Raw genomic sequence first — 14,067 nt, forward strand, 5'->3', positions numbered from 1 at the left:
GGAACTACATATCTACTTGTGTATAGGAGAAAAACTACCAACCACAAACTTAAGTGAATATAAATTGCTGATCTTTGTTTGTCACAATAATCTCAGATCTTGTGAATGTTTAGTTAAAACAATGGGGATATAAATAGAAAGTAAACAAACAAAAAATAAAATAAAAAATAAAAAACAATTACAGATCTTTGTTTGTCACAATAATTTCATTTAGAAAGAGAAATGAATTCTTAGGAAAGATGAGGAATATATTTTGAGTGACTTTAAAAACATTTATTAATGTTAGGACTATTCTTCAAAGTCACGTAAAATGTAGGGACCGAAAACATATTGAACTCTAAAATAATTGGGACCCATTAACTGTCACATCATCATTCCGTTAGAGAATTAACAGCAGAGACTAATTTTGATAACGGAGATAAAATGTGATAATTTTAAAAACATTTAATAAAATATAGTGACTATTCTTCAAAAGGACACAAAATGTAAGGACTAAAATCATATTTAACCCTTATTTTTATAGTTTCCACATGTAGTTCGTCCCCATAAGTTAGTGAGTTTTTTGTTTTAATCGTTGTATTTTTTTTAAAAATAACCCCTTAATAATCAAATGTTTTAGAATCGCTCTCTATCAATTGCTTTAAAACAAATTGATGTGGCAAAAATTTGGTTGAATCATAAATCAGAGGAACAAAACCAAAAAAAGTCATAAATCAACAAACAAATCAAAAACTCTAATACTTTGATATTTCTTAGAGCATCTCCAATGGAGGGTCCTTAAAGGTTTCTTACTTAACAAGGATCAATCCCTATTAAGGACCATCTATTGAAGGAAGAAAAAAGAGTTCATATTATAGAGAAATGATATTTGTACAACCACTTTCTCACAACTTTTTGACAATTTTCTCTCTCATACTCACATTATCCTCTTATTCTCCCTCTTCCTTTTTCTCTCTCCATTGTTTTTGACCAATGAAAAGAGAAAAAATAAATTGTCACAAAAGTTATCTCATATGGTTGTTCAAATAACACTACTCTTAAGTAAAAGGCAACTATATAAAGGTCATCTCTCTCATGATCAATTAACGGAACCTACGTTCAAAATAAGTAATAAAATATGTATAAGTTGGTCCTACTTTCAAAAGAAGTAATATCTTATAAGTTGATTTATAATTTAATAAATAAATTACTTTTTATACAATGATGTAAAGTTTGAGACCTATTTAAGCACTTTTCTTTTAAGTATCTGTTAGTGTATTGTTATTGGAGTCATTGAGTTCTTAATAGAAATTTTTATTAAAAAGAAAATTATAAATAAATGAGATGTACATGTGGAATTTATTAAATGAGTCCCTATTAGTGAACTACCATTGTAGATGCTCTTTAAATCTCTCATCATCTTCTTCTTATTCTTCATATTGCACACACACAAAAAGGAGAACAGGAACAACAACCCAAGAACCTGTTCATCATCACCCCCAACAATAACCTCCACAACCATGTCAAGCATCTAAATCCATCATCAACAATAGCAAATGAAAAACCATGAACCATTCCTTTCCAATTTCTAGTTTTATGGTTGATTAATTTTTCAAATTTCGGAGATAAACAATTATGAAATAAAGAAATTGAAAATTCCGTTAGCTATAATTGGATTTACACTATAGGAAATTCATATGATTCTTGTGCTTTGATGCGGTTTAATGTGGTTTTTGAAGCACTTTCTTTGAAAAATGTTGATAAACTCGTATGCAACAAGCTATTAAGGTTTAGAGAGAAAATCGTTTTCCTTTGTTGTTAAGTTTTTTTGTTTTCTAAATTTTTTTTTTTATTTTGTTATAAAAATTTAGGATTTTTTATGTTGACTATGGTTTTGGGTTGTTGGATTATGAATTTTGAGTTGAAGATGAAGATTAAGAGGTGTTGGATATGAATATGAAACTTTCTAAGCAAATGTATTGAAGAAGATGAATTTATGAGTAAAGTTAGAGAAGATGAAAAAATTAGAGGTTTTGTCGATTTCAGATGTTTTTAGATTTGGTCCGTTGTCAATTTTGTTTTTTTTTTGTTTGCCTCTCTCACTTATTGACTCTTCAACTCATATGCCACGTCAGCATTTTTTGCCACATACACGTTTTGTAACAAACCTTGATGTTAAGGTCAAAAGTAAAAAAAAAAATATTCATCTTGCAAGGTCGGTTTAAAAAAAATACAGGGATGAAAACCAAAAACGAAAAATTCACCGACTTAGAGGGACTAGCTACATATTTAAGCCTTTTTTTTTAGTAATATTATTTTTGAATGATTTTAGTAATGATATTATAGTCCATATTATGGTGCACTAGAAATAAAAAAAAAAATGTTTTGAAGGGACTAATGTTGATGTAGGTGCCATTGTTTAAAAGGCACTGAGATCTATTGCTAATTTTAATAGTTCTAGTACGGTCTTGTTGGAGACGCTAAGTGGATATCCAAATTTATTCATCTGATGTTCATTGGACACCTCTGTCAGTGGTTGCTATAAGTTAAATGTTGATGCAGCATGTCCGACAGAGGGGGGTAAATGAGGTATTGGTGTTGCAGTGAGAGATAACGAAGGTGTTGTCGTTGCTGCTAGTTGCTGACAAGTATTTTCATTACTAAATTCATAGGTACCAAAAGCTTTAGCTATGCGGAAGGGGTTGCAATTTGCAAAAGACATATCTTTTCTAAATCTTATATTAGAATCATATGCTTCTAATGTGATTCAGGCGCTGAACGATCAACAATACCCTAATTTTATCGGATCTATTTTTAAAAATTGTATTAATTTTAATGTCTTTTTTTATAGTTTAAATTCTTTGCATGTTAGGCGTGAGGCTAACCAAGTATTTTATTGTATAGCTCAATATCCTCTTCGTAGCTCAGTTCTCTTCATGGTTGTCACCCAACATGAACTTTTGCGGGAGTACTAGAGTATAATTGCTACAGTTCATAAAAACCTAGTTTATTCAATACCACAATGTATATTTTCTTGCTTTATTTAGTTTGTGCACTTACCATAGTCAATTAGTACTGTAGGTAGCTGTTAATGTTGTACCTGACTCATAAATAACCAAGTCATCACTCTTCAATAATGTTTGATTTCAGTTTATCTATTTATACCTACTATATTTACTAAACTCAATATATTATCACTTATCACTAATGTTACACAATTAGCTAATACAGATAACGTGGATGCTCTTATACATTGGATCTCATTGTTTTGTTGTTAAATCTCTAAGATTGTCATTCGAGCTTGCATGGTTTTTTAATCTTAAATGTTGCATCATGTTACTGGTAAAAAAAATCGTGTAGCTTTCTGTAGCAATCTCGACATCTTGTGATGTTGTTACTTGTTGCTCAAGGTTCAGATCAGATTTAACCATGACATATGAAAAGATAATGTAAAGTCTTTTTCACTACTCGAAATAAGGCGTATACATCTTCGTATCTTTGTAATCATTGCAACTTCTTTCTAGTTAGACATCAAATATTCCTCTTACTTTAAATCAAGTTTTTCATTCTGCCAACAGAATACGAAGTGCTTGTCGCTTTCTTTAACAGTAAAGTTAAACTACTGCAAATTGAAGAAACTGAAACCAAGTAGAGAAGCAAAGTCAGAAAAGTACAACTTAATATCCACAAGTTAATCCTACTTGAAACCTTTCGAGAGTTTCTATTCTCAATCGCAGTTTGATATAACAAGTAACTCTTCAGAGGTTGTATTAGTTTCTGCGTCATAGTTGAATGAGGTAACTGAAATTCTGTCCAAGTTCAAGTGCATTTCAATTTTCAAGAATGCAATTGGTGTCAAAAAATTTGTTGAAGAAAATACTTGCTATTTTTAATTCCGTCATAATCATTTTGTCAAATCACATGCCTTGTGCGAAGTTCTAGGGATACAAGTAGTGTTTCATAATAATGGAAAAAATCATTTTTACTTTTTCGCGTGATTGTTTGTGGTCAATAATATGGAACATATAGACTTCTATAACTTCACAAACAAGCTTTTTCAAAAGGTGAGAAACTATGAGATTATAGATGTCAATTCACTTTTATGTACGGGGGAACTTCATTTAGGAGGAGCAGCTATCTTCGCGCACTCGTGTCAAATGAGAAGTTGAAACTCTGAATCACAATTTGATGGGTCTGCGTGACCAAAGAGAGACCCATTAGATCAAGAAGTAAGAATTATAAAAGAAGACGCTTAGAAGACAAAAGAAATTCATTCTAATTTTGCTTAAAAAAATGTATTTATACCTTCCTTCTTATTTTTTTGAATATTTATTTATACCTTACTTATATCAGAGTATTATTTTTAATCTATGAAATTACAAAAATACAAATATATGGTATTGGCATGGCGTAACAAATTTTAATACTTGTCGACATCAAGCTCATGATTTTAGATATTTTCGCCATGTGTTATTTTTTTTGTACACAAAATGACTATCACGAGAGAAATCAACACAGAAAAAACATCTATTAGGCTTGTTAGTATCACAAATTCAACAACTAATTCACTAGAAAACAACCTCGTAAGATAAGTGACGAACCTCGTTCCGTCACATCTGAAACATAAGGAAACTTGTGAATTTTTGTTACAAAATGCATAAAAATAGTAGCTGTGGACACCTAATGTAACTTAAATGACCAATTTACAACAAAAAAAAATTAAATGACTAATCCAATACAACTAAGCCATTGTTTGGTTTAGCGTTTAAATTAGCATTCTCGCATCCCAATGCCTTTTTTACCACCATTCTGTGAAGCTAAGAATACAAGTTTTTGCGCAACCGCACAGCAGCATCAGGTTAACCACTAAAACAAACACACACTAAATAGCTTTAAGAATTGCCGTATTTACTTCGACTGCCCAATAAAAAGTGCAGTATGTATTATTCGAGATTAAAACCTTCCAGTCAAGTTGTGTCATTTCATAGCAAAATATATAAATAACTTTAAATCAGAAAACTACTGCCTACAGCTAATGTACTCAGTAGAAGATCCAAACTCCTTGTAAGAAAGCTCCAACTTCTTATCCAGAAACTCATCATCAAGCTAAACTCAACTTTCTCATTAGAAGATATTAGCCAGCTTGATTTCTTTTCTTTTTTAGGAATTGATGTGGAACACTTATCTAATGGATTCAGAGTCTCATAGACTCTCAAAGTATGTCTCCAACTACACTGCAAATCCTACTTTCTATTAGTCCTTAGTAGGAGCCTTACATTATGCTACTGTAAAAAAGTGTGCAACCAAACTTGTCCATTCAAGCTATAATAACGATAGTTATATAGAACACCCTGTCTAGAAACCATATAGACACATGACAAAACGTTTACCGATTAAGATAATTAATTTACAGTTACTTCAACATAAATCCAAGCTTTGTAAAATTTCTCACTTCATCAACAGTCAACACTTTGAAACTTATGTAACTAGTATAACCAAGATAGTAAGATTGAATGATAGTACACCAAGTTGTCCAAATCAATGATGGTTATATATTTTTAACTTACTATAAAACACACTTAGAACTGGTTTTCACAGGATAAGTGGCTCAACAAGTCCTTATTCCCACACTAACACATTCAAACACACCCAAGTTAGTTATCAACATCAAATTTAGCACCAATTAACACACTCAAACACACCCAAGTTAGTTATCAACATCGAATTTAGCACCAATATCTAGACAAGCTCTGAGTTCACCATTAAGATACATCGTAGAAGTCAGCAATACTAAGAAAATTGGAGTACATTTCTAATTTAGATGTAGTAGTGAACCATATATTACAGCTATATCATTCAAAGTATTTTGCGCAACTACATAAATATTGATATCATAATCAAATGGTCCTTCAAAAAGTGTACTCAACTCATTCATAAAGAGTTGGAGATTTTCATTTGCCTTTACGCAAGCAGGAGTACTATTGCAAAACAACATAATAATTAAAGCAATAAGTTGCTACAAATGTTCCGAAAAAAGCTAAAGGACATCAAGAGGACCATTAATGTCTTATATAAAACAAATACCATAACTAATGCGAATCAGAGAATGTAGCTCCAATAAGCCTCTTTCATTCTACCATCCTGGCATGCACCATCAATAATGTTGGACTTGCTTGAAGTTGACTTTGTGAGTCTATAAGTCGAAAAGGACTAATGTTAAGCAAGAGAATGAAACAAGAAAACACATAAAAAGAACAGATATTCAAAATAAAACTGAATGTCTAATTCTCAAAAGTGCAGCTATATCCCTTTGTGAAAATAAAAATAAAGAAATCAGTTTCTACCATAATGCAATATTACAATTCTGTACGACACATGAAACAAGCGTTTTGTTCTTAAGAATTAAATTCACTAGCAATGTATCATTATAAGCTCTTTTTTTTTTCAAACCCGGTGCACCAAAGCTCCCACATACACAGTGTCCGGGAAGGGGTCCCACCATTTTGGTGTATTGTACGCATCCTTACCCTGTTTTTTTACATAAAAGGCTGTTTCTAAGACTTGAACTCACATGACAACAACTTTACCGTTGCGCCAAGGCTCCCCCATATATCATTATAGGTATACAAACAAAATAACCATTCAAAATCATCATGCGTGTATTGTAATTGGTGTAATCAGATCAAGAAGAATATGCTTAAAATATACTTACATGAATGAGTAATAGACAAGAAATTCAAGACAGGCAGTTGATTCATTGTATCTATAACAAAGTTTTGAAGTAAAGGAAAAAATGGCTAGAGAAGAACTTACTTTCAACTTGTTGAAACCAAGCTTTCGACATAATGGTTTATAGAGAACCAACATATCTTTTTGTTAACTCTAGTTTTCACTACTCTATTATTTCTCCAATTATAGAGAATTGCCCGTTCTTTCTGGTCATCTACAAATACGAGTGTATCACCATTCACATAAAGATTGAACATTGAGATACCAGGTTTCAAGTTCATCTTAAGCTTATGATAGCTAATTTTAAGTAATTGAGCCCACGACTTTTCATCTCCAAATTTTGTCATCTTCCATATAACGAAATCGGTTTCATTCAAATCATGATAGAAACAAAGTGAATCCATTAACATAGAAACACCTGGCTTTGCATGTGACACCTTCTGTAAAACATGTGACAAGTCCAGAGAAATTGGAGGTGGCAGAAATTGTGTGTATGTCTCTGTACCTAGATCAAGCGAAATAATCACAAGTTGAGGAGCAAGATCACCGTCCTGAATAAACCCTAACCAATTAAGAGTGGAATTCAAATGTACACCAGCATACAACGTTCTATTACTACAAATAGAGAACTGAAGAAGCCTCGCAGGGAAACTTTGAATATTTCTCCAAATATTATTACGGAAACAAATGATTCCCACCTTTGTTGTCATTTCACTATCCGGATATAACGCCACAACCTTATAAGTTTGGGTTGTATTATCATAACCAAACATAAACTCCCAACATTGCAAACGATTAGCACTAAAATACAACTTATCTGATATTGTCCTGGTGGCGGGGTTCCAGATACGGAGCCACATCTCTTCAAACTCCTCAACATCCGCAACACAACCACTCAAGCAGACCAATCCATTGCAGGAACCAACAACTCCAGGACAGTCCTTCTCAATCAATTGATAGTAAGGATCCTTGGGAAGGGTGATTGAACGGCCATTCATCAAACCACGAACAGAGAAAGGTACGAAATTGTAATCACCGCGATGTTCGGATACTAGATAGGATTGTGAGTGTCGTGCAGATCGATTAAGATGCATTTTAACGAAATTAGAATCAGAGATAAGAGTGTTCCATGATTTACTCACACATTTCATCTTCATCAAAGTTTTCACCGTAAGCCAGGAAAGGATTTCGGCAATGATATCGTCGGGAAAGACTGGTGAAGACGACAGCGACATTCGTGATCGGGTATTCATGACAACGGCGGTGATACAAACGGAACCCTAACGTGGTGCCGTTGTTGAATGCTGCTGCGAATTCAGGAATGGGTTCAGTCTAACGTGAAGAAATTTTTTGGAGGCTAAGTTGTTTGGATGATTATCGCAGAGATCAACATCCCTAGTTTCCCAATTTAGGGTTTTGTACTTCAAACACTAAACTGAAGATGATAAATTTTTGACTTAAATATGTCACCATTTTTTTACTTCGTCAATAGAATCTAATGAGATGATACGAGTCTCTTTTGACTTAACTAAGGTTGTTAGTTCGAATCCAACTTAAACATAGCATAATTAAAACTTTTAGGAAGAACTTGCCGCTCATTTGAATCGCACAATACTCGAAGGATCACTCTTCATAATTGCGCGCGGAGATATGCGGTTTAAAAAAAAAAAAACATATATATACTTTATACACATGTTTGATTTTTAATATTTTTAAATTTTGTATTAACAAAGCTTAAAAATATTCATCGAGATAAATAAAACATTTTATCTTATATAATAGTAGAAAAATAAGGTCAAGTATGTTATGTGAATAGTGGATAAATCAAACATTGATTCATGCACTATTTTATATGATATTGATCCCTACCCTTTGTGAAAATATTGTCATTGATCCTTCTATTAACTTCACGTTAAAAAAGAAGAAAGGAAAGAAAAAAAAACTAACAGTGTACCATGTGAAGTTGTTATTCCACATCACGTGGCACACTAAAAGGTAGCTAACTCTCGTACGTGCCACAACCAGAGATGGCATTTAACTGTCGTAGTTGCCCAGTTTTTGGTTTTTTGCGTTTTTTTTTTATATATATTTTGTTGCACTTAATGATTTAATTAACTTTAAATACTTTTTTTTTTTTTTTTGCAATGTTTTATTATTTATTGATAGTTATGGTCAAAATGTGGTTGATAATTATGTTTAGTCAAAACCAAGTAATGTCGAGTCTTCCGTTGAATTCAAATCATCAACTCCAACCGTTTTAAAATACATGTCACAATTTTACACTGTGCATTATTTGCATAGCGTACCTTGACCATATTTTTTAACTAATATATAAACACAAATGTTTGCATGTAAGATGTTGTTTAATTTGTCTCAATTAATATTTTCAAAATTTTATAATTTTTTATTATATATAATTAAAGATATTAATGGTCAAAGTTGTTTAACGGCATGTGTGCGGTGGTTGACTACGACATGCATTTTGGAACGGATGTAGTATAATTGAAGCTTCCATTGATGTGAAACAAATATTGTTGAAGCTTCCGTTAATGTGAAACTTTCTCTTGTTGGTTCTAAAGTTTTCAAAATTTGTGCTAATGAAGTATATACGACACCAAAGATAAATGGAAAGTTAGAGATGATATGGTTAATTGGGTTCATCGACAAGCAACAAGGACATAATTTACTTTAATTATAGACAAATTCTAAAATGGTGATGAAAGGAAGAAGCCAACATTAGTGTTGGCTTATGAGATAAGTGGTGAGTACAAAGCACCCAGGTAGAAATCGAAATGAGAAAACATGGGGACAAAGAAATGTGGGTGTCTTTTTAGGTTACATGGTTATGTAAAGAAGGAAGTAAATGAATGTGAGCTCACAACCATAAGATGGAGCTAAAGTTGGAAGATCACCTTCTTGCTGATAGATTAACTTATAAAGATAAGAAGATTGTTGTTGACTTGACAAAGAGTTTGGTGGAGTTTGAGCATATTCTAATGAATTTGAATGATAGCCAAAAGGACAATTTGACGAATATAAAGCAAGTATAAAATGGATAAGAAAGGTTCAAAAACTCCATTAGAGTTGAAAAGTCAGAGATGCAACAGTTGTTAAAATGTATGGAGGATAACAAATATGTTTATAAGTGTAGAAGCAAATATGATTCTACTATTGATCAGTATATATATTGGGCTCATCCAAAATCTATAAAGTTGTTTAACACTTTTTCAACAGTTTTGATCATAGACTCCACGCATAAAACCAATGTGTATTGAATGTCATTGTTTAAGGTAGTTAGGGTAACCTCGTTTGAAAAGGCATATTCTGTTGGTTTTGCTTTTATGACATTTGAAAAATATGAGAACTTCACTTGGGTTCAACAAATGTTGTTAGACCTTCTGAATTATGCATGCAATATCCAAAGGTGATTGTGACAGACAAGGATATCACATTGATGAATGATGTCGCCATTGTTTTCCCTTAAACTACCGCATTACTTTGTCAATTTCATATCACTAAAAATGTTAAAGCTAAGTGCATGAGATACTGCAAAGCCAAATATAAGGATGTCAAAAAAGAGTAAGGTTTACACCAAATGATGTTTCGACCAGTCGATATGCATCTCTATGGGAGTAAGTTGATTCCCAATTTCCATATACACAAATATCATAAAAAATTGTCATCCTCTAAAAAAAAAAAGTAATTCATCGCCAACTTCGGTTCCAAGGTCCATCCCTCGTCTTAATGGGATGTTTTTGTTCATGCGCCCATATATTGAAAAAATTGTGGATACTTTAGGCAATGGTAATTTAATTATGAGTTGTAATTAAGCATGTTGGTACGAATGAAGATAATCACTCTATGACATGTAGTGCACTGATTAAAAAAGTTAACTAGTCATAAAAGTGATTATATGCCATTATTTGGAAGTGAGGAATGTTTTCAATATATCTTAATGATTTGTACCCTCCACCAAATAATAAATTTGCACCAAAAGAGAAGTGGTTGACGTTACTATATATGGGTCACATTATTGCAATTTGTTACAATAAAGTTGTGGTTGAGTTGGCAAAACATGAAACCGTTATTTTTTAAACTTTTTTCCCAATTAGAAAACAACCACCACTAAATCCAAATACTCATATTAAGTGTCTTAGATTAATCTCATATCACTTTGTTTATGTATTTTGAAGTCATTCATATTAGGAGAGCAATGAAGTCATTCCAATTCTTATGGATAGTGAAGATGAAGAGGAGGAAGAATTTGAAGAAGATGAATATAAAGAAATTTCACTAGATACCGGTGTTATCACGATTTTGGGGTATCAAGTCATTATTTAGGTTTGAACCTTTCAATCTTTGATAATCTCTATTTTTTCTTGGGAAGGGCAAAATTGAGAAAACCCTTAGAAATTCTAAGTTCGGGGGTCGTTTTCGTTACGGGAAGGTGTTAGGCACCCGCAACGACTATAGTACTCTATAGGAACCGTTTTCCTAGTTTTATGTCTACGCTTTATTTTTAATGCTATTTATTAAAAAAGGAAGTTGTTTATGTTAAGAATGGGGGGAGGAGTGTTTGGATTTTTATTTTATTGGACTTGGAGAGGTTTTGACCTCTTGCCTACATACCCTTTTAAGGGATCAAAATTCCATGTAATTCTCTTTCAAAAGTGTTTTTGTGTGTTTCAATTGATTTTAAGTTTTGGAAAGTGGTTTTGAAGAAGAGAAAGAGGTCGTAAAGGCATGAGAGAAGAAAAAGGTGAATGGTTGGTTCAATTATTATTAAAAAAGGTCTAAGTTGGAATTAGAGTTCATTTGAGTTTTTTCTTAAGAAAATAAAGGGAAAATTCAATGGAGTTTTGACTCCAAAGTTTATTAGGAAAAAATTTTCAAGTGATGGAATTTGCTTATTTTGGAAAATTGATATTTTTTCTAAGTATCGCGTTTCCTAAGCATACATCTAAAGCGGTAAATCAACATACAACGTGTGTGCGTGTCGGTGCTTGTGTCGGTGTACATCATTAGAGAGTCCATTGTCCGTTACATTGGCCCTAGTTTACATTCTATGATCTTGCAAGAAATTAAAAGAGGAATTAAAACTACCTAAACTTTACATGCTAATTTTAGCATAGGAATTAAATGGTAAAATACCTAAACTATAAGAAATGGAGATGAAATGATAGAATACTTATGAGGTGAATGAAACAAGAAATAAAATGTTAGTAAAATAAGGTGTAAAATGGTAAGAAAAGTAAGCAAAGAATTACGAGGCGAAACGGTAAAAATGACAACAATGACCAAAACATGAAAAGAAATACAATACTTGCGACACAAGAAACTAACAAATCACATCAAAAACAGTAAAGTAATTACACAAACAGTAGCATATTCAACACAAAATTGCATATCAATCATCCATGTCATATATCAAAATATTATGAACAAAAATGTGGCAAAAATTGCACAAAATTCCACTAAAAAGAAAAAAAAAACTATCAAAAAAAATACACATATATTTCTATCAATTTTTGACATGTAAAAACATCACAAAAATATTAAAAATACATCAAGAAACATATAGAAATTTTTTAGGAATTTTTTGCAAGAAAATTGGACAAGCAGGGGGTTCAGATAGCAAGACAACAAGGTGCAAATAGCAAGAAAATAAGAAAAAAACGTAGAAACAAATAAACTGGAAGCCCAAGCCCAAAGCACACAGATCCGGATCACACAGGAAAGCACAGGGATCGTTGGATTGATCCAGGATATGGAAACCTAGATCCAACGGTCTAGATTGAGGGGAAACGAACCAGAATTGGACCGGTCCGGTTCAGTTGGTTATAAAAAGGTTTGGGGACCGGTTCAATTCATTCTTCTTTCTCCTCTCTCTCTCTCTAACCTAAACCTAGTGAGAAAAGCTCTCACCTCTCTCTCTCTACCTCCGCCGGTTTCTGGATTGAGCGGCCGGAGATGATGAAGTTCGGCCGGAATCTTCATAGATCCGCCGGAAACTTCATCTTCTCCGGCGAGATCTCCAGGTTCCGGTAACCTAAAATCTCACCAGAAAATCACAAATCATACATCAATCTCTTCATTTCTTCATCCTAAACATGATTCTAACACTGGTTTTCACAAATAAAGCTTGAATCAACGTAGATCTAAAGATTTTGCTACGGTTTTGAAAATATTTTTAGGTTTTTGGTTTTTCGAATGAAACTCTTTGAAACTTTAAAGATCTACATTGATTCGTTCTTGTTGATGCTTTTTATGGAAAAATAAAGGTGTTTAGGTTTTACCTGGAATTTTGAATCGGAGATTTTCGACGAAGATCTTTGGAAAGCTTCGATCTGATTCTTTTGTTGCTTTGTTGCTTCGAAACCGAAAATAAATCGGTGTTTCTTCACTGATTCACTTTCTTCTTCTTCTTCACCGGTTCAATCTTCTTCGTCTTCTTTCTCTTCTTCTTCTCACTGATTCCTTCGTGATCGGTGCTTGAGTTTGCCAATGGCGAATTCGCACCTTGAATTGCGAAGGAAACCGATTCGATGATGAAGATTCAGTGATGAATCTCTAAGAATTGCGAAAGATTCACTGAATTTGGTATTGAATTGTGATTCTGGAAATTTAGGGTTTGAGTGTTCTTGGTGTTCTTTGTGATTCTGGATTTTGATCTAACTGAATGGAGAGAGAAAACTGTGATTCTGTTTGTTGAGGTGGCGTGAATTCTATGGATCTGTGTGGCACTGTGCACTATTTATAAGCTGCCAAGTGTGATCCTGGACCAATGAAATGATGACACCTGTAATTTGGACATAACAAACTCGGCCTTGTACCATTTGGACTTGGGGACCTTTCTGCAAAATAAGAAAATTGAAGGACTGGACTGCAATTTACAAAAAAGACCTAAAAATGCAATTTTTAAAAAGTATTGGACTAAAATGCAATTTTAGAAACTGTTTCAGGGACTAAAATGCAATTAAAATAAAATTGGACTAAAATTGGTAAATTGGAAAAAAAAATAAAGTAAAACCTAAAATAAAACCAACAAAAGGACTAAAATGAACCAATTACAAAAATGAGGTATTTTAAAATACCTCTCTGTCGAAATTTTGATGGGAAAAGACCAAAATGCCCCTAGGGACTAAAATGACTCAACCTGACTCAGATGCAATTTTTGAAATAGTTTTAAACAAAGATTCAACAATGATTTGTAAAACAAGTTAAAAAGACTCAGAGACAATTACAGGGACTAAAATGGGTTCCACTGCAGGAAATGACCAAAATACCCTTTTGTATGATTTTTTTGCAACTGCTTTGAAATAAAATGCGAGAAAACAAAGCAATGATTCAGAGAGTTTT

The 14,067-nt window shown here is 32.7% G+C and overlaps 1 protein-coding gene across 1 annotated transcript; it reads right to left on the reverse strand.

The window, feature by feature from the left end:
• Positions 1-5,770: 5,770 nt before the first annotated feature.
• Positions 5,771-8,157, reverse strand: LOC11429558 (F-box/kelch-repeat protein At3g23880). The gene is made up of 2 exons (XM_003590500.4): positions 6,793-8,157; positions 5,771-6,172 (listed from the first exon to the last, which is right to left on the reverse strand). The coding sequence occupies exon 1, from the start codon at positions 7,959-7,961 to the stop codon at positions 6,795-6,797; it is 1,167 nt and encodes a 388-aa protein (XP_003590548.1). The 5' UTR covers positions 7,962-8,157; the 3' UTR covers positions 5,771-6,172; positions 6,793-6,794.
• Between the last annotated feature and the right edge of the window lie 5,910 nt (positions 8,158-14,067).

This window comes from Medicago truncatula, chromosome 1 (genome assembly GCF_003473485.1).
Source record: "Medicago truncatula cultivar Jemalong A17 chromosome 1, MtrunA17r5.0-ANR, whole genome shotgun sequence".
Classification (NCBI taxonomy): Eukaryota; Viridiplantae; Streptophyta; class Magnoliopsida; order Fabales; family Fabaceae; genus Medicago; species Medicago truncatula.

Bases quoted from the DNA above. Each gene is read 5' to 3' on its own strand.
- LOC11429558 (XM_003590500.4), bottom strand. From the start codon at position 7,961: ATGAATACCCGATCACGAATGTCGCTGTCGTCTTCACCAGTCTTTCCC.